Source organism: Oryx dammah, unplaced genomic scaffold, assembly GCF_014754425.2.
Source record: "Oryx dammah isolate SB20612 unplaced genomic scaffold, SCBI_Odam_1.1 HiC_scaffold_27, whole genome shotgun sequence".
In the NCBI taxonomy this organism is placed as follows: Eukaryota; Metazoa; Chordata; class Mammalia; order Artiodactyla; family Bovidae; genus Oryx; species Oryx dammah.
Genome location: NW_024070211.1, coordinates 65,250,605 through 65,273,245, shown reverse-complemented (window position 1 = coordinate 65,273,245; position 22,641 = coordinate 65,250,605). Strand labels below are relative to the sequence as shown.

Here is a 22,641-nt window from a genome sequence, read left to right as displayed (position 1 = left end):
AATCCCTGTAGCTGACCGAGGGGTTGTGGCTCCACATAGCTTCTCCGCATCCAGGCCTCCTCTCCGGACTTCGTCCACCATGAGTCCTGCCAGGCTCGTGTGCCGCCCTCGACCAGCCGTCTAGACAACCGAATCACTTCTCCATTGGAAGAGCAGTGAAGTCCAGACAGGCCGAAGTGGCCCTCGCTCAGGATTCCAGGCAGCCCCTCACCTCTGCCATGCCCCGGGAAGTCCTTTTGCTTCTAAAGGAGAAAACCTCCAGCAAGACTCGCATCAGAAAAAGAGACAGAAAAGAAAAGAAGGAAGCTGGAGCGAGGAGCAGGTTGAACCAGAGTATGCTGCCGCCCGGCTGGTCCTGGCTCTGCGGGAAGCAGACCAACAGCCCCGCAGTGTTTCCGAAGTCAAGACTGGGGTTTCCGGCCTTTGGTCTCCTTTGAATGCTATTAGAGACCAGGCGTGTCCCGTCAGACCCTCCAAACCCGGGCCATCCCCAGTCCGAGCCATCCCTATCACCGCGCCCTCCTTGTCCCCTGTATTCGTTGTGCGGTGATGGATCTTAAGGCCTGGCCAGCCTCGGGGCTCCGCGCTTGGTGTGCACCCGCCTTGCGCAGGGCCGCCCTGCTTCTTCGCCCTTCCCCAGCCCGCAAAGAGGAGGGCCGTCAGGCGCTCGTGAGCACAGTGTACACTTTATTTCAGACTACAGGTTTCTGAACATAATAAAATCTTTGGCTTGTAGCGGCGGTTCAGTCTCGCAGTCTGTGGGGTCGTATTTCTCAACAAGTCTCCAGAAAACGAAAGGGTCGGGGGCAGGACAGACAGACGGACAGAAGGGGCTGGGGAGATGGGGGAGGGGGAGAGGCAAAGGGCAGACACGCGAGGAAACACACTCTCACGCACACAAAGAAAAGTCCCAGAGAAATGGAGGGCCAGCGATGCGGGACGGGAGGCACCGGAGAAGCGATAACATTCAAAAGAAAACGAAACTGGGCCGGGGGCAGCGAGGCGGAGGCGGGGGATAAAATAATTATAATAATTATAATAATTATAACAATAATAATAAAGGAGATTAATAAAAAGTCCAGCAAATAGAGATCGCTACACATAATTCTTTTCCTTACCTGAAATTAAATATATACAAGGTCGTAAGCTGTTTGGCTAGATAGAGCTTTAAGGAGTTCGTAGTTTTCGTCCCTTATACTGTGAAGAGAGAACTGATCTTATTTTTCGATAGCACCTGTCTGAGTCTTTCTCCCTTCTGAAAAAACAATGTCTCGTTCCAATATGACTCTCCATTCTGGGAACCTCTTTCTCTTTTCCCTGTTGCTCCCTTCCTCCTTTACGCTGATTCTTTCTCCGCGGGGCGTGGGGCCCACACGGCGGCGGCCGCGGTGCCAGGAGGGGGCGCGGGTGCGGCGGCCGGACCGCGCGGCCTCTGCCGGCGGCGGCTACTCGCTCTCGTCTTTGTCCTGGACCGTGGTGGTTGAATGGTTGTACAGTCCCTGCGCCATAAGGTGCAGCGCCAGGCCGTTCTTGATGCCCGTGGCTTTCTTGATCTTGGCGCGCTTGTTCTGGAACCAGATCTTGATCTGGGACTCGTTGAGGCTGAGCTCCTGGGCCAGCGTCTGCCGCCGCTGCTCAGTGATGTAGCGGTTCGCCTGGAACTCCGCCTTGAGTCTCTGCAGCTGCTCGGCCGTGAACGCCGTCCTCGGCCGCTTGTCCTCCTTCTCGTTCTTCTTCTTCTTCAGCTTCCTGGTGCGGGGACCTGCAGCATCGGAGGTGGGGACAAGGGGCAGAGGGCAGGAGGGAGAGGGCAGAGGAAGCCGTGAGAATTGCAGCGCGGAGCTGGAGGATCTCGCCCAGAGCTTCTGGGGCGATAGCAGAGGCCAGTGCAGCCCCTCCCGCCCACAAGCCCCTAGATCAATCTGCTGGCTACCGGGGTTGCTGGGCTCCCCTCTGGGAATCCTCTGGGATGCCAGAAGGGTCACAGAGGAAAACTGGCCTGCCGAAGTTGTGTATGCACCTCACACCCCAATTCAGAACAGACCCAGCCATGATAGGCTTAAATCATAGAGTCCAAGATGGAAAGATATTTGGAGCCCTATCAGGCCCAACCCAGAGCTGGAGGTCAGGGGCCTGCTGTCTTCACAGCCTTGGCACAAAAAGAGGCTCAACACTGGAGTCATGAAGACTGGGATAGGACTGCCCTGAGGGAATTGCCAGCCTGCAAACTATTTTTCTCCCCCTCCTCAAGAAGTGCATCTACACCCACACACCTACAATAAGACCACGTTTGCTTGTAGCTACGGACTCCAGAAAACAAGGGGATAAGGAGGGCTCCCTAGCTCCAAAACATTCAGCATCTGTTCTCTCTACCTGCTCTTCTTTCCCTCTGGCCTAAAACGAAGCCCCTTATGGAGTCCCAGGAAGACACTGTCCACCTGTTTCCTAGAAAGGGGAGAAGAGGCCTTCTCCCAGTTGTATGCCTTACCCACATGCCCAGGCCCCTGGGTTCTCTGCTTTGTCCCTTGGATGGTACCAGTAAGAAAGAGAGGACCCTCCCCATCCTACACCCAGTGGCACAGGCAGGTCTCTTTCCCTAGTCCTTTGGATACAGAAGCTGCAATCTCAGGATTGCAAACTGAACAACAAAAGCAAGTCAGAGCTGTCTTTTCTGCCCACCTCTGGTGATCTGCAAGAAAACTGCACCCCCTCCCCACATCCAGGAGCAACAGGGACAGAGGGACAGAAAGGATGGGACAATCCCAGCAAAAATCTGTGCTATGCCCTAAGATGGTTATAGGAAGAGGCCACAGGAAACCTTCCTAGGAAAGTGAACTGTCCCTCAAAAACTAGTCTGGGAAGAGGGCTGGCTATGAAGCCCAGCCCTGAACAGAGGAGGAAAAAGAGAGGCCTCCACAAGCAAGTCTTCTCTAGCATTTACTTGCTGGGCCCTGTCATGATTATGGGAGCTTCCCGAGCTGAGTGAAGTCCCTATCTGGCCTGTTAACCTCTAAAATTGTCTGGAAAGAAGGGTCTGCACCGGCATCTCCAAACCTAGTGACAGAGGGGTAAACCAGGCAGCTGGCCTCTGGGGCAGACCAGCGCCAGGGGTCACCAGCTGTCCTGTGACAAAAGAGTCCAGGCCTGGTCAACCACCGCAACTCAAGACTGGGTTGAGGTTCCTCTCCCTCAACTGCCCCTGCAGGATTAGAAACCAGCACCCTGCCTCCCCAGGCTTGTAAGAAGGAAAGCAGCCAAGAACAAAGACAAGGCCCACTCCTGAGCCCGATGCAGAAAGCACTGGGAGGCAGGGTGAGGGGCCAGGAAGGCCTTGGTTTAGGTTAGTAATTAGCTGGTTGAGCAGAAGTGGCCCAGGAAATCTGTGCAACCTCAGAAAGTCCTCATTGTGAGATGGGCATCCCTTAGGTTGTTAGAGCATTGTTGCAGCTGTTTTGTTGTTGTTGTTGTTGTTACTGTGTGTATGGGTGCCCTTGCAGAGGCATGAACACTTGTAATAAAATCGTAGCCTCCTGGCCAGCCTGAGCGGCACAGCCTGACAGCTCAATCACTCTATCCATCAGGCGAGTCAATCAAAGCAGCTTTTCGGAGGTTCAGGGAGCCCGATGTGTCAATAACGGGGCTCGAGATGGCGGGGGCTGATAGCGCTCATCGATCTGCGCCCGGCCAGCAGCGGTGGGAAGTCAGAGACCAGTCGGAGTGGAGCGCCGCACCGCGACACCAGCCCGGCCTCCTGCCAGACCCAGGCGCGGAACCCCAGTCGTAGGCCAGAACCCCTGCCGCCCTCCTCGAGGCGCCCATCAGCCTCCTGGGAGCTGCGGTCCCCGGAGGCGGGCAGGCCACAGCCTCCTCTCCAGGGGCCTTGTGGCTGCCCCTGAGTACCTCTCGGCCTGGGGTTCTCCAAGCTCAAAGAGGTATGTGGGGAAAGGCCAAAAGAAAATTGAGAAAAATGGGCCTATGGCTGGCAGAAATTTGCTAATGGGCAGATGTACGGAAGGAAGGAGTGAAAAAAGGAAGGGGCAGGGCCCGGGGGGATGTGCCAGGCGGGCCTCGGAGAAGCTGAGGTGGGGGCTGGCCCTCATGCCCTCGGCCCAGATCTCCGGCCTGAGCCTAAGGTATCTTCTGTCCTCTCCCCCGTTTATCTGTCAGTTCCAGAGAATCGGGAGCCAGGGGCTCTCGGCACCCACTGTTTCCGAAACCGCCTTTCCCTGGATTCTACCCAGGCGGGTCAGGCCCTAAGGCTACCCGGCTTGCGGAAGAAGGACAGCGATCAGACACGTTTCTCTTTCTTCCTGTGTCTCCTTACATCTATTTCTTTGCAAATGATCTCTCCGCAGAAAATATCGATACGGTGTTTATGTCTGCAAGGACACAAAGCGAAGATAATTTCTCTAATCAAAGCCTTGCTCAGTTTCGGCCTCCGCAGGATTTGAGACCCAGATCACTAGGCCCACTTTCCCGCTGATTCTAAAAACCCCTTTCCCTGGAAGAAAAAGCAATGACTGATTGGGTCTTTACTAAGAATAATAAAGGTAAAACACAAAGAAGGCGAGAAGGGCTCGGAGTTCAAAATCGAAGGATCCCACTCCCTGTACCCTGAGCCGTAACCTCCCAGGTGGTAGTCGCAGAGCCCGGGAGCGCAAAACTGGGTATAACAGTCGGTAGTGACTGGAATCGAAGGTGAAAGGAGAGAGCAGGCGTGAGAAAAGAGAACCCTCGGGATCCGGCACGCACGCTCTCCCCAGCCCGGCGGCCGAGAGTTCTACCGGCGTCTGCCGGGCTCACCGCGCAGCCTAGGGCTGGGTACTCACCGGAGGACGGGCGATCGGAGTAGCGCGTGCAGTAGACCCAGGCGGGCCACACGAGGGGTTGCTGCGAGTCAGTTTTGACGACGGGCCCGCCGTTGGCTGAGCCCATTAGCAGTATGGCCGGGTTGCTGTGCTCCGGGTACTTTGCACCCTGCGCACCTGGACTCCCCACGCCGCCTCCACTGCCACCGCCGTTGTCCGAAGGCTTGGCCGCTGCTGCCGCCGCCGCCGCCGCCGCCACGGCCGCTGCTGCCGCCGCCGCGGCCGCCGCCGCCGCCGGGTTCCCAGCTTTGGACGCGCCCGCGCCGCCGGCGGTGGCTGGCGGGGAGCCGTCGGGTGGGCCACAGTTCCCGTCCGCGGTGCACAGGAGTGAGGCGGCGCCCGGCGACCTCGTACCCAGCGGGTGGACGGGGTCTCTACCTGAGCCGGTCTGGCCTCTGTCACGCTCGACCCGGCCTCCGCCTGTGCCTCCTCCGGCCGCCGCCGCCGCCGCCACCAGGAGCTGCGGCGGCGGCTGCTCCTTTTTGCAGCCGAAGTCCGGCCTCAGGATGTTGTCGATGAAAAAGTTGGTGGTGCGGTGCAGCTGGGCCGCGGGCTGCGGCTGGTGAGCAGGCGCCGCGAGATGCTGCTGCTGCTGCGGCGGCGGCGGCGGCGGCGGCGGGGGCGGGGGGTGCGGGGGGAGATGCGGGTGGTGGGCCAGGGGCGGCAGGCAGGGCGCCGCGGGCGGCGAGGGGGGCGCGGGCTGCGGGGACACCGGCACGCTGTCTCCATCGCTGCCGCTGCTGCCGCTGCTGCCGCTTGCGCCGGGGCTGAGACTCAGGGTGAGGCTGCCGGGGGCCGCCGCCACCGCCGCCGCCGCGCCGAGGCCCGAGTCGCGCTGACTTTTAGGTTCCGGCTGCTGTTCTTCCATGCTCGGCCGCCCCGCCGCCTCGGCCGCCGCGCCGGCCCCCGCCCCCCCCGCCTCGCTCCCCACCCCACTTTGCCAGCGGCCCGTAGGGGTGCGCGGAGGAAGGAGGCCGGCAAAGCCCCAGCGAAGGCACGGGGCGGGTGCAGAAAAAAAAAGCCCAGGCGCCTGGCCTGGATCTCTCGCTCTTATCGAGCAGATCTCGCTGTCTCTCTCTAATTTGTAGATATCCAGATATGGAGACACTTGGCTATTTCTTTTTTCTTTCTGCAACCAGAATCAATTTGTTTTAAATGGGGAGTAAGCCACGGCTAAAAAGAAAGAAAAAAAAAAAAAACAGGAAAGGAAAAAGAAAGCAAGAAAAAAATCTCCAAGAATTTTTTTTTCTTAAAGATTAAAAAAAAAATAGTCTTTAAAGTCTAGCCATTTTCCTAGGCAGTAGTGAGGGGTTTGACTTCCCCGAGTGTCACGCTCAGCTGTGCCCAGAGCGCGAGGCTGGCAGCGCCTTTAATCGCCTTTGCTTTTTTTGCAGGGAGAGCGCGTCTCCGCCAGCGCCGGGGCTGCTTTTTTTTTTTTTTTTTTTTTAAAATCTCTGACAGCTCGGATCTTTGCTCAAACTCTCTCGCTTAAAAAAAAATCACCCAGGCACACTTTTTGCCTTCAAACCGGAAGCACGTGAGTCAGGGCCGCACGTGTGCGGGGCCAATGGCGAGCCAGGACTCGCGCTGACACCCGGGCCTCGGCCCAATAGGCGCACGCGGGACTTTGCGGATAAATAATCCGGGGGCGGCGGCCGCGGGCGGAGAGGGGGAGCCGCGGCGCGGGCCCCGTGTGTCCGGCCCTCCCTCCCCTATCCGCACCCGAGCCCCTCCCCCGCTTTCAGGCCAGGACCTAGGAAGGGGCCAAAGGAGACCCGAGAAGGGGTGGATTGCGGGGTGTACGCAAATAGACAACTCCATAAACAACTTGTTGGAGAAATGCAGAATTATGGGTGCGTCCGTACAGGCGCAGGATCAGGAGGCAGGGGCATCGGCTCTTTTGGCAACCCCCATGCCTAAGAAACAGCCTTTTATTTTCTCGCTCTAGGTTTTTCTTGCTTGTTATTAAGAGTGAAAGAATGCTATCACTGTCGGAGTCTGTGTGTATACGGTGTGTGTTTGGGGAGTCGGGGGGGAGTGGGGTGGGGAGAGGTGAACCGAGGATGGTCGGAGATGTGAAACAGACCTAGATTTGGCTACTTTCAGTGGAGCGGTTTATTTTTCGCAAGTAGCAAACGCCAGAGGCCAGCTTCGCCTAGCTAGGTTTGTAGGGAGGTAGTGGATGTTGGCCGGCTGCATTGCGTGCCCTTCCCGGGGTTTCCGTACCCATGCCCTTCCCTGGCGGGACCTTTGACAACCCCTAGGAGCTGTCCCGCCGCCATTAAGCCAGGTCCAGAGGGCGCGAGAGAGTCCTTTCCTGGCCGCCGGAGTCAAGCGGTCCGGGCATCTTACAGTTGTCCTGAGCCAAGTAAGTCAGGGTGCGGATACCCCCGAGGCCCTGGCTTTTGAGCTCAGGGAAACCCCCGTTTTCGATTTCCACGCGAAGTGAAATCTAGCGGATAAAAGCACTCTTGGTATTTGCCCTAGCCAGCTGGACAGCGAATTTCCCCCAGTAGCCCAGATTTTCCTGGGATTGTTCCCCAGTCCTTGAAGGCCTCTTCACTGTAGCCCTGAATTTTCTTATCAGTTTTTTGGGGGGAGGAAGGAACTGCACGGGCTCCCGCCGCTCCCACGCTCACGGAGATCTGTCTCCAGTCGCTGGGCTCTTTTTCGCTGTTTCCTTGTCGAGGCACCCCGAAGTTTTCCCACTGCCAGGGACAGGGTAGGGGAAGGTGAGGCGCTGAACATCGGCGGGGTTTGATTTGCCTACCAAGCCTTTTTGGAGGGCCGGGATCCGACTATGTGGTGAAGCGTAGAAAAACTCGGGCAACTGAGGCCTCCGAGAGGGTGTTATCACGGAGCTCCAGTGGGCATCTAGCCGGGACCGCCATCCTCAACTGGGGCGACGGAGAAAGGATCTTTTTGAGGATATTGTCTAACGGAAGCATGCAAAATAATCCCTTGTGCCCAGAAAAGTCACAGAGGGTTAGGAAGAGAATAAAACGAAAATCACAATAACCGGAACCCCCGCACTAACCGAAGTTTCTCACAAGGGGCTAGTAGAGAGCGGGAGTTGATATTGCTAGCTGCATCTCCGGGTCAGCCGAGGGTCTTCCGATGCTCGGGGCTTTCGGAATTCCTAGCTGGACTTTCCCGGCGGTTCTGGGGCGGCGAGAACCACTTTCCCCAAGCGCTGCGCTAAAGCAGGCCCGACGTGATCTCCTCAAACCTCCCAAGTCGTCCCCCAAACCCACCTGAGGGTCTCCCGGGTCCTCCTCAGTTCTGCACCCAAGGACTCCCCGAAATCTCCCGGTGCCCCCACCCATTCTCCCCGAAATGGGTGTGGGATTATTTATATTTAAGTTAGCAGAATTGAAATCTTTATCCCGCAAGCGAGCGTGGGTACTTAATTAAATTCTAATTAGGACACTATCAATATCCTATTTAGCCGCGTAGCTTTTGTGCGCCGCGGTCCCTTTCAGCGCCGTAAATAGGGTCTCGACGCCTTATCTCGCCTGCAGGAGACGCCTCGAGAAGGGCTGCGGAAGATAATTTATAGGTTTTAATTACTCTTCATTCCGCCTGATCAGCTTGGCGTTCATCACAGGCCTGTGAATAAAACCCTGGTCAAAAGCTCTGTCACATCGCGCTGGCAAGACGCTTAATCAAAGTGAGCGGCCCCGCGCGCCGCGCGGCCCGGCTCCTCCACGTAATTTCCAGCCAGCTGATAAAGCCAGCTGAATAATGCGGCGGCCCTTTGGAGACACCATTTACAGAAATGACTTTATTGACGGCTTAACGTCGGTAATTCATTTTACCTTTCATGTAGTGGAGCCCGGATTTGTTACAGTAATGGGATGATAAATGCACCCGCGGCCCACGAGCTCCGGCTGGATTAGGCTGTGCTCCTCGCGCTGGTTCGCCCCCCACCCCCAACAGCATCCTCCCCCAGGCCAGGCCTCCGCTGACGCTCCGCATCCAGAGTCGCTTGCTCTCCGAGACCCCTACCAGGGCCCGCGCCCTCCTCTCTTCTTCCTGAAAATGAACATATTATTGGGAACTTGGTGTTAGCGGGTTGGTGTCCTGGCAAGTCTAATAGTAGGGTGTCACAGTGAGCAAATGTTGATCCAGGTGGGTGTGTGAGGGTCCAGAGGTCTCGGAGGATGCCCAAGAATGGACATGTGGGTGATGAAATACAGGCAGGGTGAGTTGTGTGTAAAAGCCTGTAGGTAGAGGGGTTAAGTGTGTGTGTGGAGCAACGTGTGTGCAGGTGTGAGTGCACTTTTGTGGCAGTCTCTTAAGAGGTACTGGTTTGTGCCTTTGAGAATTTCTACCAACTTGATAGATGTCCAGGAAGGGGTAGGCTGTCAGGAAGCAGGTTGGGAGAATTTTCACAAATCCAATGGAATCCTTTTCTTCAAATGTCCTCCTTTGGCTCCAGGGCCAAAGATATGGAAGTTTGGTTCTAAGCTGTGCCGCTCCGCTGGGGCTAGAGGGCTCACAGAAGGCCACTGACATAGCTATATCTATGCAGTAAATTGACTGTCCCTGAGTTCTGCCAGCCCACATAGATGTGGAGAATGATGAGAAAAAAAAAAGGATTTTTAATGCCAAAAGGAGCATTTCTTTTCCTCACTTCATTGAAGGGAGAAGGGAGCCGAAACAGGCTTTCAATGGTGGAGGGTGGGGTAAGCAAGACAGGGACCCCTCTCAACCCTCCATCCTCTCTCCCACTCCCAGACTTCCTCCACTGAATCTAACTAACAGGGCCTGCCACTGAGCAAAAGGCACCTGATCAGAGGGGAAGTGTTTGTGTGTTTGGGGGAAGCTAGAGAAGTCTGGGGACCATAAGTAGGAACTGATGAGTAGTAGAGGCTGGGATACTCTACCTTTGTTTTCCAATCTTGCAGAAACCACTTATGGATTTGGAGAGTGGCCATGGCTATGGGGGAATGAGCCTATATTCGTGTCTACTGCTTGTGCATCTGAGAACCAGAGATAGAAATGAGTCCATAAAAGCTTTGTTTGTATGTCTGTGTATTTGTGTGCATGGCTGGAGGCTAGCGAATGTACACATCAGTGTGTACACCTGAGTCTGCCCCACCAGCTGGGTACAGTGAAATGCATTTGGTGAGGATTTTGGTGTATGCTGTGCAGAAAAGAGCCATCCCGCATTTCCACAGAATTTTAGATTTCGTTTAGGCAGAGACAAATGTCATGGTCCTGCCTGCTTCTACCTGTCTTTCATGGATGGGTGTGAGGGGGAGAATTGTGAACGAAAACCTTGCAGCCTGGCCAGGCGTGCAAGGGTTGGGCCAAGAGTATGAGCGTGTTGCATGCACATGGTGGTAATCGCATTTCGAGTGTAGATCAGATGGCGGTGGGGCCTCGTGGCGCGGGACATGAATGAGTTGTCGCAACACAATAGCGCACAGCCTTCCTACGGGGACTGGGTGACCAGCGGTTTTGTTGGGAGTGAATGCGAGGAGATTTCTGCTACAAGTGCCTCGGTATTATTATGAGCCAGAAGGTCAGACTATACATCGCAGGTCCCCAAAGCCTATAGACCTTGGGAAATGTGGGGCCTCGAGCCACGTCATTGTACCTGACAGTCCTTTCAATAGACTAATTCAATTAGCGCTCAGGAGTTTTGGTCTTCATTTGGAAGCAAGAATAATGTAGGGGGTGAGTGGGTACAGGGGGATTCAATGGGTATTGGTTAGGGATCCTAAGCGATTGTACCCGAAGTTTGAAGCGGGACTAGGGGAAGCAGCAGAAGGGATAAAGCTGAGATGGGGGTCTGTGGGAAGCAAACCATAGAAATAAAATGCTCTGTTGACTCTAAAAATTGGGGCAGCTGCTTTGTTTATAGAGACCCTGGAAGACTGGAGGAGGGCAGGGGATATTTCTTTATTTCTGTGTGCAAGAAGTATGCCCACAAATGTCCAGGTTCCTAAAAAGCCCCCCAAAGGCCTGCTGTTGGAGGTGGTCACCTTTGAGGATTTCAATATTTGAATTTATGCCCCCATCATCCTGCCTTCCCTCAGGGTTTTCTCCCTTTTATGGGAGGGAGAGGCGGTTCACAGGGTAGACTTTTTGTTCTAGAAACAGTTTTGGTTTCGGGGTGCTTTTACCCCCTTTAAAGCTGGGCAAGCAGAGAAAATGAAGCCTTTTCTCTGCTTGACTATGGGAAATGGGGGAAACATCTTTGGCGATTCCCGAAAATTGTGACACGGTCGGCGCCGGATTCCCGGACACCGGGGTGCAGACACCAGACCGTCGCTGCGGGCGGGTTGACTTGTCGACTTAGGGCTGGATCAAGGACTTGGGGAGAGAGATGGAAGGCCCCTTGGCACAGATTACGGAAAGGAGCCTTTACCTTCTCCTCTGTATCCCCAAACCGCCCTAAAGCTGTACCACACGCCGCCCCCCTACCCAGGAGCCGGGGATTTTAGAGCTCACGGCTTCCGAAAGCAAGGCGATTATATATCCTTCTCTCTACATTTTTCTTCACTTTAATCAGACATCCCGCCTTTCTCCTTACAAAGAATTCCACCCAAACCCCAGAACCGAAACCCTAATGTTCATCCTCACAGCCCCCTACACCACCACCCCCGCCTAAAAAGAAAGCCCGGAGTAAATTCAGCGGCTACGCTCGAATTTTCTTCACTCCTTTATTTTGCTTTTCGCCCTCTCTCGCTCCCTCCTCCTGCCCAGAAGGTTCCCAGAGCTTGGCGACCCCAGGCCGAGGGGGCCTGCTGTCCACCCAGGTCCCCACCTGTCCGAGTGGCGGCTCCCGCCTCCATCAGGCTCGGCGCGGGTCGGGGTCCACACTGACTGGCCTCGAGCGTGTGCACACCGGTGGGTACGGATGTGAGAGTGCGCACGAGGGGGGGCCAGGGCAGCTTCCGGGTTCTGCTGCCACCCCCCCTCGGCTCAGGCCATGCTCCCCGGGAGGTCAGACCCAACTCCAAAGTTAGGAACAACAAAAAAAAAATAGCTCAAGAAAACAAAATACACATACGACATCCGAGTCCTTTGCATAGAAGAGCCCATACGGCTCCAAAATCGCGGTCTCCGGCTCGTCCCAGCAGTCATCCTTCTTCCCTTTACTCCTACAGGGCTAAACACTGGTCCCACGGCTCTTATGCCGCTGGCCCGGGGAAAGCAAGCAGAAGTCGGCGCACCAGGCTCTCGGCGCTCGGGCTCCCGGCCAGCGCCTTCTCGCCGCCCTCCCCACTGGACCCCGGGCACGAGCCAGGCCGCGCCCCCCTTTCGGTCCAGTGGGGTGCAACCTCCCCGACCCCCTTCCCGGGGAGGGTGCGGGGAAACTCTGTGTTCCAACCGAGATCCGCGCTGCTGACAGCTGGCGGGGAGGTGAGAGAGGGAAAAGTTTGGTTCTCAAGGGAGGCAGGTGGGGAAAGGAAGTCCACCGAGCCTGGGAGAAGAGAGGGAAAAAGGAGAGAGAAGCCGGGTGCCTTCCCCGCTCCCGAACCGCCCCCCCCACCTTCCCTCTCAGACTGGATCTTGTGCTGGTGAGGTGCGGGGGAGGGGTCACTACCAGGTCTCGGCCTTCGGGGCCAACCTTCCTTCTCCCCCTGCTCCTGCAGAAACCAGAGCTGGGGGGCGACGGTACAGCCGGGCGCCTGCGTGTTTGTACGTGACTCTGTGTGTGAGAGACTCCAGGTGAGTGCGTGTGTACGTGTGTGCCAACTGCTCGAGAAGATTGTATGCATTTCTGTGCCCCTGTAACCCTCGCGTGGTTGCACTGTGTCCGGGTATGCAAGTGAAAGAGTTTGCATGGGCTCTGTGCCCTGGCTGTGCTTGTGCCTGTCCGTGTGTAGGTCTCCCGGGGTGCGTTTGTGTGCCAGCTGGGAACCTGAGAGCAACTCCCTCCCACTGAGGCTCGAAGTGAGGTGTGTGATCGGGCAAGGGGCAGAGGGCTCTAACCCCAAACCTCCCACCCCATCACCACTCCCCCACCCCCGTCCCTGAACGAGGCAAAGGCAAAGGAAGCAGTTGATAAATCCTGATTAAAACAGCCGCTGGTTTTCTGTTTCCCACCAAAACCCACCGATGCAGTCCCCAAACCCTAAGTCCTCACTGGGGGAAAGAGTGGCAACATGTGGCAAGGTTAACATCACAGGGCCTCAGGGAGAGAACAGTCTATAAGCCCACTCCACAGATGAGGCAACTGAGACTCAGAGCGGGAACTAGATCAGGCTGCCGCTGGTACTGGGAACCTTGGACATCTGAGTTTTGTCCTGAAGCCTAAGTGCCAAATGAGAGCACAGGGGACAGTGGTCTCCTTCCCTGGGTCTGCCAACTCCATTCAATTCACCTTCAAGTAAGGTATATTCTTTCCCCAGACTGTCTGTGCGGCGGAAGAGGCAGCATCTCTTGGGTTGGGAAAGCAATGGGAGGCGAGCGGGAGACACAGTCCCTCCTCCCTTCTGTCCCACTGGAGGGCCTTAAGGTTCCTGCTGCCTTTCAGGGAGGGACGAGAAGTGGGGGTTCGCTGCTTCCTCTCCACCCCCACTCGCCTTCAGAACTTTCCAGGCATGAATGATGCTGTTAGGGATGGGAAGTCAGTGAGAGGCAGGCTGGCCTCAATGCCAGGAATGAAGTAGGGGGGAGGGATGGAATACCGACCCCAAAGCCATTCCAGGCACGTCCCTCCCCTCCCGCACCGAGTACGCCCGCCCCAAAATTGTTATGCAAAGGAGTCAAGTCTGTGATCTTCTGGCGATCAAAGCGGCAAAACCAAATATTAGAAGAGAAGTCAATAATGGATGAGCAGACTAAGAAACCCATCTCGAGGACAATTATCGTCGCAATTGAAAAAAGCTCTCGGCTTCCCTTACTCCCCCCCATCCCATTCCCAATATTTGAAAAAAAAAAAAAAAGTAGGCGGAAGAATGGGGCCTGGGGATGGTGGTAGAGAAAGGCAGCAGCCCAGCTTGAGTGAAGGAGCGGGTTCGTGGACGCGCTTGTTGAGGGGAGATAACGCCCCCTAGAGGTGACCCTGGTAAGTCCGGGTGTTGTCTCTGGGCCAGTGAGCAGAGCCTTGCCCTCTGCGCTCGAAGCTCTTTAGCCTCTTAAAAGAGTGTGGTCACTCTGAGCCGAAGGGCTAGAATCAAGGCTTCTAGGGTCTCTTCAAGCCTCCGGCACGAGCCTGAGCCCCTCTGCTGGACCCCTTTCTACCCGCTTTCTTTCGAGAGGGACCCTAGGCGGGTTCTTAAGGCAGGGAGCAGGGTCCTAGGAGCGCGGGAGGATTCCCGGCTGGTTTTCCTGTGAGGAACGCGCCACCTATCGGTGCTCTAGGAGAACTGCACCTGTGTTGCTCTCGGGTAGAGGAGGCTATATGGGAGAGGTTTGATCTGAACTCGCAGGGCCGGGAGATGCAGACCGTTTCCGGACAGTCCACACCAGACGGGGGAGAGACAAGATTGCAGGAAGGGGATCCTTCACGGAATCCCCTCGCCTCGTGAGAGCTAAAGCTGTTTGCTTTGTGATTCCTAAAGCAGCAAGCACCTGAGTCGGAGTAGGATGGGCAGTGCGTTGGGAGTCAGAATTGGATTCTTTGGACTCCTCTGCTATGCGACCTTGAGAGGGTCCCTGGCTTTCTCTGGGCCCCTGGCTTTCTCTGGGCCTGTTTCCTTATTCATAAACTGAGGAAATTGGATTAGATTGATCCCTTCTCGACTCTGACCTTGAATCTAACATTGAATCTAAGAAGTATATGTAGACGTGTGTGTCCTGTGTTTCTATTTCCAGCTCTTAATAGATTCTGGACTTTTATATGCAGTTTATATCCTAATCTCTTATATGTAGCTGCTTCAATTAATATTACTGTTTTCTCAGTTGTCTGGGGATTTCATTTGCGTGGAGTCAGGATGCTTCTTGGTGGCTCGAATAATCCTGATAAATGCCTGTTTGAAATGAAGTCAGTCATGTCTGACTCTTTGAGACCTATGGACATAGCCTGCCAGGCTCCTCCTTCCATGGAATTTTCCAGGCAAGAATACTGGAATGGGTTGCCATTTCCTTCTCCAGGGAATCTTCCTGACTCAGGGATCGAACTCGGGTCTCCTGCATTGCAGGCAGGCACTTTACCATGTGAGCCACCAAGGAATCCCAAACGCCCATTTACTTAAACCTTTTTTAAAAAAGAAACAGGAAAACTTCAGTCAGTTTACAGTGTGGACATGGCTGGGGAAAACGGGTGTCACGGAGCCAGGGAGAACATAATGGATGTTCATGTGGGAGCCTTTGGAGAGAAGACCCAGGACCCTGGATTGCAGTCACTGTCAGAGAGGTCAAGGAAGAACAGAAGCTAGACCGGGCTAGAACAATGGGCGAAGCCGTGGACACTCTGATACTCCTGGGGTGGGGTCGGAGTAGCTCCTGACTGGAGGCTCCTAGATAGATGGAGCAAAAAAGGCAGGCGTTGAGACCAAAGGAGGATCGCTCAGACCTTAAGCCACTTCCCCTGAAACTCACCATGAAGTTAATAAAGAACGGAAAGAAGGGGGTGGGGGGGGCAGTATTTTCCTCTGGTTATCCTGAGAAAGCGTGACTTCCGCTTGGAATTTCGGGTTTGTGAACCTGGAGGGAAGGGAGAGTTGCCCGCTGAGGGTGCTTTTTGAAAGGGCCGGCACTCAAGCTTGGGGCAGCCTGCCTGCGCCCAAATTAGACGTGCCAACTGGGGCGCCCCGAAAGTGTGCACCTGACGGAGCAGCAGGCAGGGCCCGCTAACCTCCTCTTCAGCTTCCCAACGGCCAGGGGCAGCGCGAGGCTGGATCCGCTGCCTGTTACGATGGTTGGGCGGAGGCCACGCTTCCCCTCCCCCGGGAATAGAAACTCCCCACGGGACACCCAGAAGGGCTGCCACTTTGAATCTGGGACCCTTTTCATTCGGGATGGAAGGGACGTTTCTCGTCTTCCAGTCTGCGTGTCCAAGAATCGTTCTGGGCCGCCGGCTCCTCAGAAGTGGAAGCGGTGAATTTCAGCGTCTTAACCCGCGCACATTGCGATTCAGGGCCACTGGTTAAAGTTCTTAGTTGCAGACGGAAAAATCAAGGGTCTGGTCACTTGTCCTTGTGAACGCGAGCCGAGCCCTTGGTGTGCTTGGTGACCTGGCCCTGGCGTCCTGGCGGTCTGTGCGGCTCGGAGTTTTTCTCCCGAGTCCGGGAGATCGAGCTGCACTCAGAGGCCGGCGAAAAGTTCGCAGTCCCGGTTCTCGGCCTCGCGGAACTGACATTGCTTGTGACCCGGGCGCTTTCCCACCCTCTCAGATCTGACCCATGGAACTTTGTGCCCTCTGGCCTGGGTGCTGAGGCCCCGGAGTTGGCGGCCACCCCGTTAAGCTATGTCGGCCCAGGAAATGCGAGCTCCAAGCCTGGGCCTACCACGGCGGCACCGCGGCTGCAGCTGTGGGTTGAGCACGGTGGCCGCGTGATCGCTGTCGCCCAGCCGGACCGAGGGGCAGCAGAGACTCAGTGTCCAACCCATCACCTCCTTGTCTTTCCCAGGTGGGCCAAGAAACCCAGATTTCAGGAATCACAAGATGCCAGACAAGAGTGCGCTGCGGGGAGCTGATCGAGACGCGGGAACTTCGGCGGCGCTGGTGCGGAAAACGCTAGCTCCAAAGTACACAGCTCAGATTCGCCTCTGTGGAGGGACCGACGGAAGAAAAAGAACGGATTCATTTTGCACATTTCCTTCAGATGTTGCGGGTCTACAAAGCCATCCGGAGAGACAGAGATAAGGAGAGAGACAAGGAAAGGGGAGAATGCGGGTGAGGGATCGAGATGGGGGAGAGAGGGAAGGAAGGGGGCAAGCGGAGAGAGACAAACAGATGGAAGGTGCCCTAAAGAGGAGGTAAGGATGCTGAGGAAGGGTATCCAGCACACAGCGGTGTGCTTTGGCAGCAGCTCTAAGCTCTTCATCGGGGTTAGTTCATTTAATGCTTACAGTAACCTATTGAGAAGTGTGGCACTGCCTCTCCAACTTACAAAGGAGGAAATTGAGGCACGGAGAGTCATAACGTAGCCCGAGGGGATGCTCATAGCAAGCGGAAAACGAAGAGCAGAATTGATCCCCAGCTCTTGGAGGAGCGGGGGAAGTCTGTTCAGGGCACCCAGGGAGGACGGGGGTGTTATCATTTTCTCCGCACGGAGGCGGCCTCCATGATCCCAGACGCTCTAGCCAGGCGAGACTCGTGTAGGCTGCGGAGCTCCTTCCGGTGAACGTCGGCCCGGCTTTCTGAGTTCTCTCCAGGGGTAGGCAGATCTCTCGTCCTTGTAGGGACTGGAATCCTCTGCAGGGAGATGACCTTCCGTTTCTGTCACCCAGACAGCCCCTCAGGGTGCAGCGCAGTCGGGCAGCCACTCATTGCGGGTATTGGTGCTCTTCGATCTTGTGAGCTCAATGACCTCGGAAGGGGCCCCGCGTGGACTCATTCTTGGTTGGCTGCAGCGGGCTGCGGGGGCAAAAACGCTGGTCCTGGCAGGTCGAAGCTGCTGGGAGCCCCCACTCCCCACCCCACCAACCCAACCCGCACCTCCATTTTCAGTGTCTAGTCTCGGCAGCTGCCTGTCAGAGTGATCGCCAAAGCCCAGTGTTTCCCAGACTTGCTTTCCGGCAGCAGGTGGGGACTCTGGCTGGGGCGTGCAGAGAGCTTGAGTCCCGCTGAAAGGAAGAGTCCTTAGGCTTCCCAGACCTGAGCCTCAAGTGTCCCACCGCCACTTTCGGATGTCCCAGGGCTGGTGGAGGGCAGTGGCAAAACCCGGGTTACCCAGCCTTTCCTAGCCATCATCCCTCATCCCTCGGGATTGCTCCCCTCCCAGGCTCCAGCAGCCCTTCTTACTGACCAGGATGAGGCTGAGGATGGAGAGGGAAGGAGGGGACCTATGATCAGAATTGATAGGAGATCTGGATCCACTCCCCTCTACCTTGGCTCCAGGTCCTCTGCAGGCCAGTGAGAAACTTTGCCATCCCTGAGAACCTTCAGCTGGTGCTACGTGGAAGGGGTTGTGCTGATGGTTGGCTCCACCTCACCCAGGCCCTGGTGAAAGAACTTTCCAGGCAGAGGAAAAGGAGGTGGCCTCTCAGCTTGCTTCAGAAAAGTGCAGGTGGGCTGAGAAGAGGGGGCTAGACCCCAGAGTGCTATCTCCCTCAGCTAACTGCCAGGACTTTTAGTCTTTCAGCCTTGGCTCCCTCCTGTTTCCCTTTCCCACAGCTTTGTCCTTGAACCCAAGGAGCAGAGTTAGAGGCTTTGCTGCAAGGTGTCTGTCACTGAGGGGGCACCTTTGATTTCTCCAGACCCCAGCAGGGCTCTCAGATGAGGAGTGAGCGGAGAAGCTGCCCCTTTCATAGCCCAACTCTGAGGCCCACTGGCCAGCAAGAGACAGTGCCCGCTGGCCTGCACCACTTTTCAATTTTGACAAACCTAATTAGGACTTGTCAAATGCTAAAAGTCTTCCTGTTGGAGGCTGTCTTAGGTCTGGACATCACAACTCTGTAAATTTGCAGTGTAGTTGAGATTTGGCAAGAAACTGAAGGTGTCAACAATTCTGAATGAATGTGATCTTGAACTGACATGGGTCTTTTTTTTTTTTTTTTTTTGGAAGATACCTGAACCTTGAGCCAAAGTACAACAAAGAAGAGATTCTCCTCACATCCTCTACCTCCTGGAAGTTACAGGTACCTTGACAGTGGGGACCTAGGGGTTGGGCGTACAGAATTTGCAGGGAGTATGGGAGGTTATTTGTCTTCCCTAGGTCATCAGAGAAGGAAAGCCAAGAGACAGTGCTTCCATCCCCCTTTCTCCATCGACCTTTAGCATTTATTCCCTCACCTCTCCTGCCTGCCCCCGTCAGTCTCCCAGCTATCAAGTGCAGACTTGACAGGAATGTTGCAAGGAAAAACCAATTAAACGGCAGTACAATGCTTTGGAAATATTAAGTGTCATGTAAATGCCTAATGCTAATAATAATCTTGATGATGGTAATTATGTGCCAGGAAGCACATCCCAGACAGCTCAGCGCTAAACCCCAATGTGCATGTCTATGAGAATCCCAGGGAACACCCATTCTTTCTGCCACAGAGCCCCAGGTTTGAGTGGCCAGGTGGAAGGTGGGAACTCCTTCCCACTCCAGGTCCTGCCCCCATCACCTGGGAAGCAGACTGGGCTTAATCCTGGCTGGGAGTCCTTAAGTTACTTCACTCTCTGACCCTGAAGTCCATCGCCTGTAAAATGGGAAGTTGGCGATTCCCAAGGCATGGATACCCCCATGTTGGATTCTGCTTCTTCCAGGCTCTGACCGCCTCCACGGTGCACTCACATCAAGGTCTGACCTTTGTGAGCTGGAAGTCTTCCATCTTCCAGAGCTTGCTTAAGATCGAACCATTAGGGGGATTACCCTGGTTACCCTTCATGTTTAAATAGAAGGATGTCCTTAAACACATCTCCCTCTTTCTCTGGACTCTCAATGGGAGGGGCAGGAGGTCTCAGGTCTTAACATTTTTCTAGTTTGATGAAACACCAGGCCTTAAAGTTGCCTTATAAGGTCATTTCACTACCACCCGTCCCTCAGCCCCATCCCCTCCCAATCAGAGCTTCCCCACCAGTGCTGGGCTGGAGATATGGGGTGCTGATGTCTGCCAAAACCAGTGGAGGCTCAGGGGGCAGCAGACTACAGTGACTCATGATTGAGGGTTTTGGGAATTTCCACCAGAAATCACTGGGCCTCTCAAGGGTTTTGAAGACTCAAAACCTAGATACTTTACTGATACTTCTCATCCTTGAACTTGCCCTAATTTTATTTCTCCGCGACTTGGAGAATAGGTTACAATTTCAGGCTTTTCCAGCTGCCACTTTTTGTCAGTCCTAATTTGGTTGGATTTTCAGTTTTTTTTTTGCAATGTGATGACATACCCCTCCTTGTTGGAGAAGAAAATAGCTGACTCTTTTTTTGTTGTTGTTATTCAAAGGAAACAAATTCTTGTCTAGTTAAGCTTTTAAAACAAAGTACTTTGTACTGTTTAAGCTAGGTGTCAGTAACTCAAAAACACCTTACCTTTAAAACTAAAACTTTTTGCAGATTAAACAGAAATAGGTGGTTTCCTAGGTATCTTTTTAATACATCCAAATAGGAATGCTGTTAACAGGGACAGTGTTAGGCTTTGGCATTTAGGCTATGTGATATTTTATGGTCAAAATTGAGAATTACAACATCAACACTGACAACACACGCACACACAACACAAATGCACAGTTAAAAGGAATTCTGGAATTTGCCATTTCACACTTTCTTAGCTAAATATAGGCTTTGCTTTTTATTTCTTTCTTATAATGAGAAGCTGGGTGTGCGACCCCATGGACTATGCAGTCCATGGAATTCTCCAGGCCAGAATACTGGAGTGGGTAGCCTTTCCCTTCTCCAGGGGATTTTCCCAACCCAGGGATTGAACCCAGGTCTTCCGCATTGCAGGGGCAATCTTTACCAGCTGAACCACAGGGAAGCCCAGAGAAGTAGGTGACAAATGTTAGCTCACACCACCCATCGATGGCAGGCAGAGACTATCTTCCAGGCCAGTCAGTGCCCTTTCTGCCACACCATCCTACCTGCTGCTTCTTTGGATAAGAAGGCAAATCCACATGCAAAATCCCACACAGTCCCCAGATGTGACCCTGTGTGTGTGTGTGCTTAGTCGTGTCCATCCTTTTGCAATACCATGGACTGTAGCCCACTAGGCTCCTCTGTCCATGGGATTTTCCAGGCAAGAACACGGAGTGGGTTGCCATTTCCTCCTCCAGGGGATCTTCCCGACCCAGGGATTAAATCCGAATCTCTTGCATCTCCTGCATTGGGTACCTGGAAGCCCCAAATGAGACCCTGATGCTGCGGCTGCTAAGTCGCTTCAGTCGTGTCCGACTCCATGTGACCCCACAGACGGCAGCCCACCAGGCTTCGCCATCCCTGGGATTCTCCAGGCAAGAACACGGAGTGGGTTGCCATTTCCTCCTCCAGGGGATCTTCCTGACCCAGGGATCAAATCCGAATCTCTTGCATCCCCTGCATTGGCCACATGGAAGCCCCAAATGAGACCCTGATGCTGCGGCTGCTAAGTCGCTTCAGTCGTGTCTGACTCTGTGTGACCCCATAGACGGCAGCCCACCAGGCTCCCCCGTCCCTGGGATTCTCCAGGCAAGAACACGGAATGGGTTGCCATTTCCTTCTCCAAAATGTGACCCTAGGAATCACCAAATCCTACAGTTCAAAAATACAGTTCTCACACTGACCTGCCAACCCCACAGCCAACCTTGAAGGGGTACAGGCAGTTCCCAGGCTAAATTGTACAGTTACACACCCAGGACAGGGGGACAGTGAACCGCAAGGCCCACTTCTTCACCCCTGGCTTATTTTTTGAGTTCAGGCTGTACCCCAGTAATCACCTCCAGTGAATGAGAGTTGTGGTCTGGGAACCTTAGGGGCAAATGGGAATGAATACGCCTATGTGTAGCTTTTCAGCAAGTTTGTCTTGTTGTTGTTGGTTTACTCGGTCCCACCCAAGAGAGCTGCATCATGAAGAATCTGTTTCCAAATTAGATACGTTACCAAGTAGTTACCAATAAGTAAAACACATTTGATATTTCAGATAAGTTCTTAGCAACTGCTGCTGAGTTAGCTTTTTTTGGCTTCCTGAAGATGTTATTCACCAGAAAGCGTTCCTTTCTCCAGGAATTTCATGGAAAAAAATTTTTTTTAATTTCTGACTTTTCGGTTCCCTTTGGCTGGTAGGAGGGGAGTGTGGGGCACAGTCGAGGTGATGTGGTGGGGCCAGGTTCTAGACCACAGGAAGAGAAATAGGATGGGGTCTGGGGGCTGGGCAGAGCAGCAATGTCTGTGGGACACGGGCCTCAGCTCTGTGCGGCTGCCCCAAGCTACCAGGGTAGCACACCAGCTTTTTTTGATCCTTTTCACTCACTGCCACCATCCTTTTCATCACTCAGAACTCCCAATCTTTTTTCAGCATCTGTATTCCTATACTGGCTGCTGTGTTTGCTGTGGGCTGTGGGTACCCAAGCATTTTGTTTAATAACATTGGTTAATTCTTTTGAAAGCACTCTGATCTGAGCAGTCTGATCAGGGAATGGGGCTTCTATCCCAATGTGGCTGCTACTGCTAAGTCACTTCAGTCGTGTCCGACTCTGTGCAACTCTATAGACGGCAGCCCACCAGGCTCCCCTGTCCTTGGGATTCTCCAGGCAAGAACACTGGAGTGGGTTGCCATTTCCTTGTGGCAGACATGCCCTTCTCCTCCTCCATGTGCTGTCAACCCAATGCCAGGCAATGAAAAACAATCTCTCCAGAAATTCAGATATTTCCACACTGTTGGCTGTTTGGCCCTGGGATCCAAAATGTTCAGCATTTCCTCCAGATAATAGTATGTTACCAGGGCCCACAGTAGTCTGGGAAATCAAGTCCCCCTTTCCCCTCTCCACAGGAGTCCTTACAGTAGACTGGGCCAAAAGCCTAAGGAACCAGGGGACTGAAATTCTTGCCCAAGGTGGGGGTGGGGATGGGGAGGAAGTGTGAGGACATCATTCCCTTTCTGTCCGGTGGAAACTGCCTAGCACGTGTGGATGAGACAACCCAGCTCAGCGTGGATGGGCTGTGTTGGTCCAGGGTGGTAGAAGGGATGCAGGAACTGGGCTCAGAGAGCCAAGTGGGCTGGCTTTCCTCTAGCACTTCTGGTTTGGAAG

The 22,641-nt window shown here is 54.4% G+C and overlaps 1 protein-coding gene across 1 annotated transcript; it reads right to left on the bottom strand.

Moving 5' to 3' along the window:
* Positions 1-669: 669 nt before the first annotated feature.
* Positions 670-5,753, bottom strand: EN1 (engrailed homeobox 1). The gene is made up of 2 exons (XM_040228980.1): positions 4,830-5,753; positions 670-1,762 (listed from the first exon to the last, which is right to left on the bottom strand). The coding sequence occupies exons 1-2, from the start codon at positions 5,734-5,736 to the stop codon at positions 1,446-1,448; spliced, it is 1,224 nt and encodes a 407-aa protein (XP_040084914.1). The 5' UTR covers positions 5,737-5,753; the 3' UTR covers positions 670-1,445.
* Between the last annotated feature and the right edge of the window lie 16,888 nt (positions 5,754-22,641).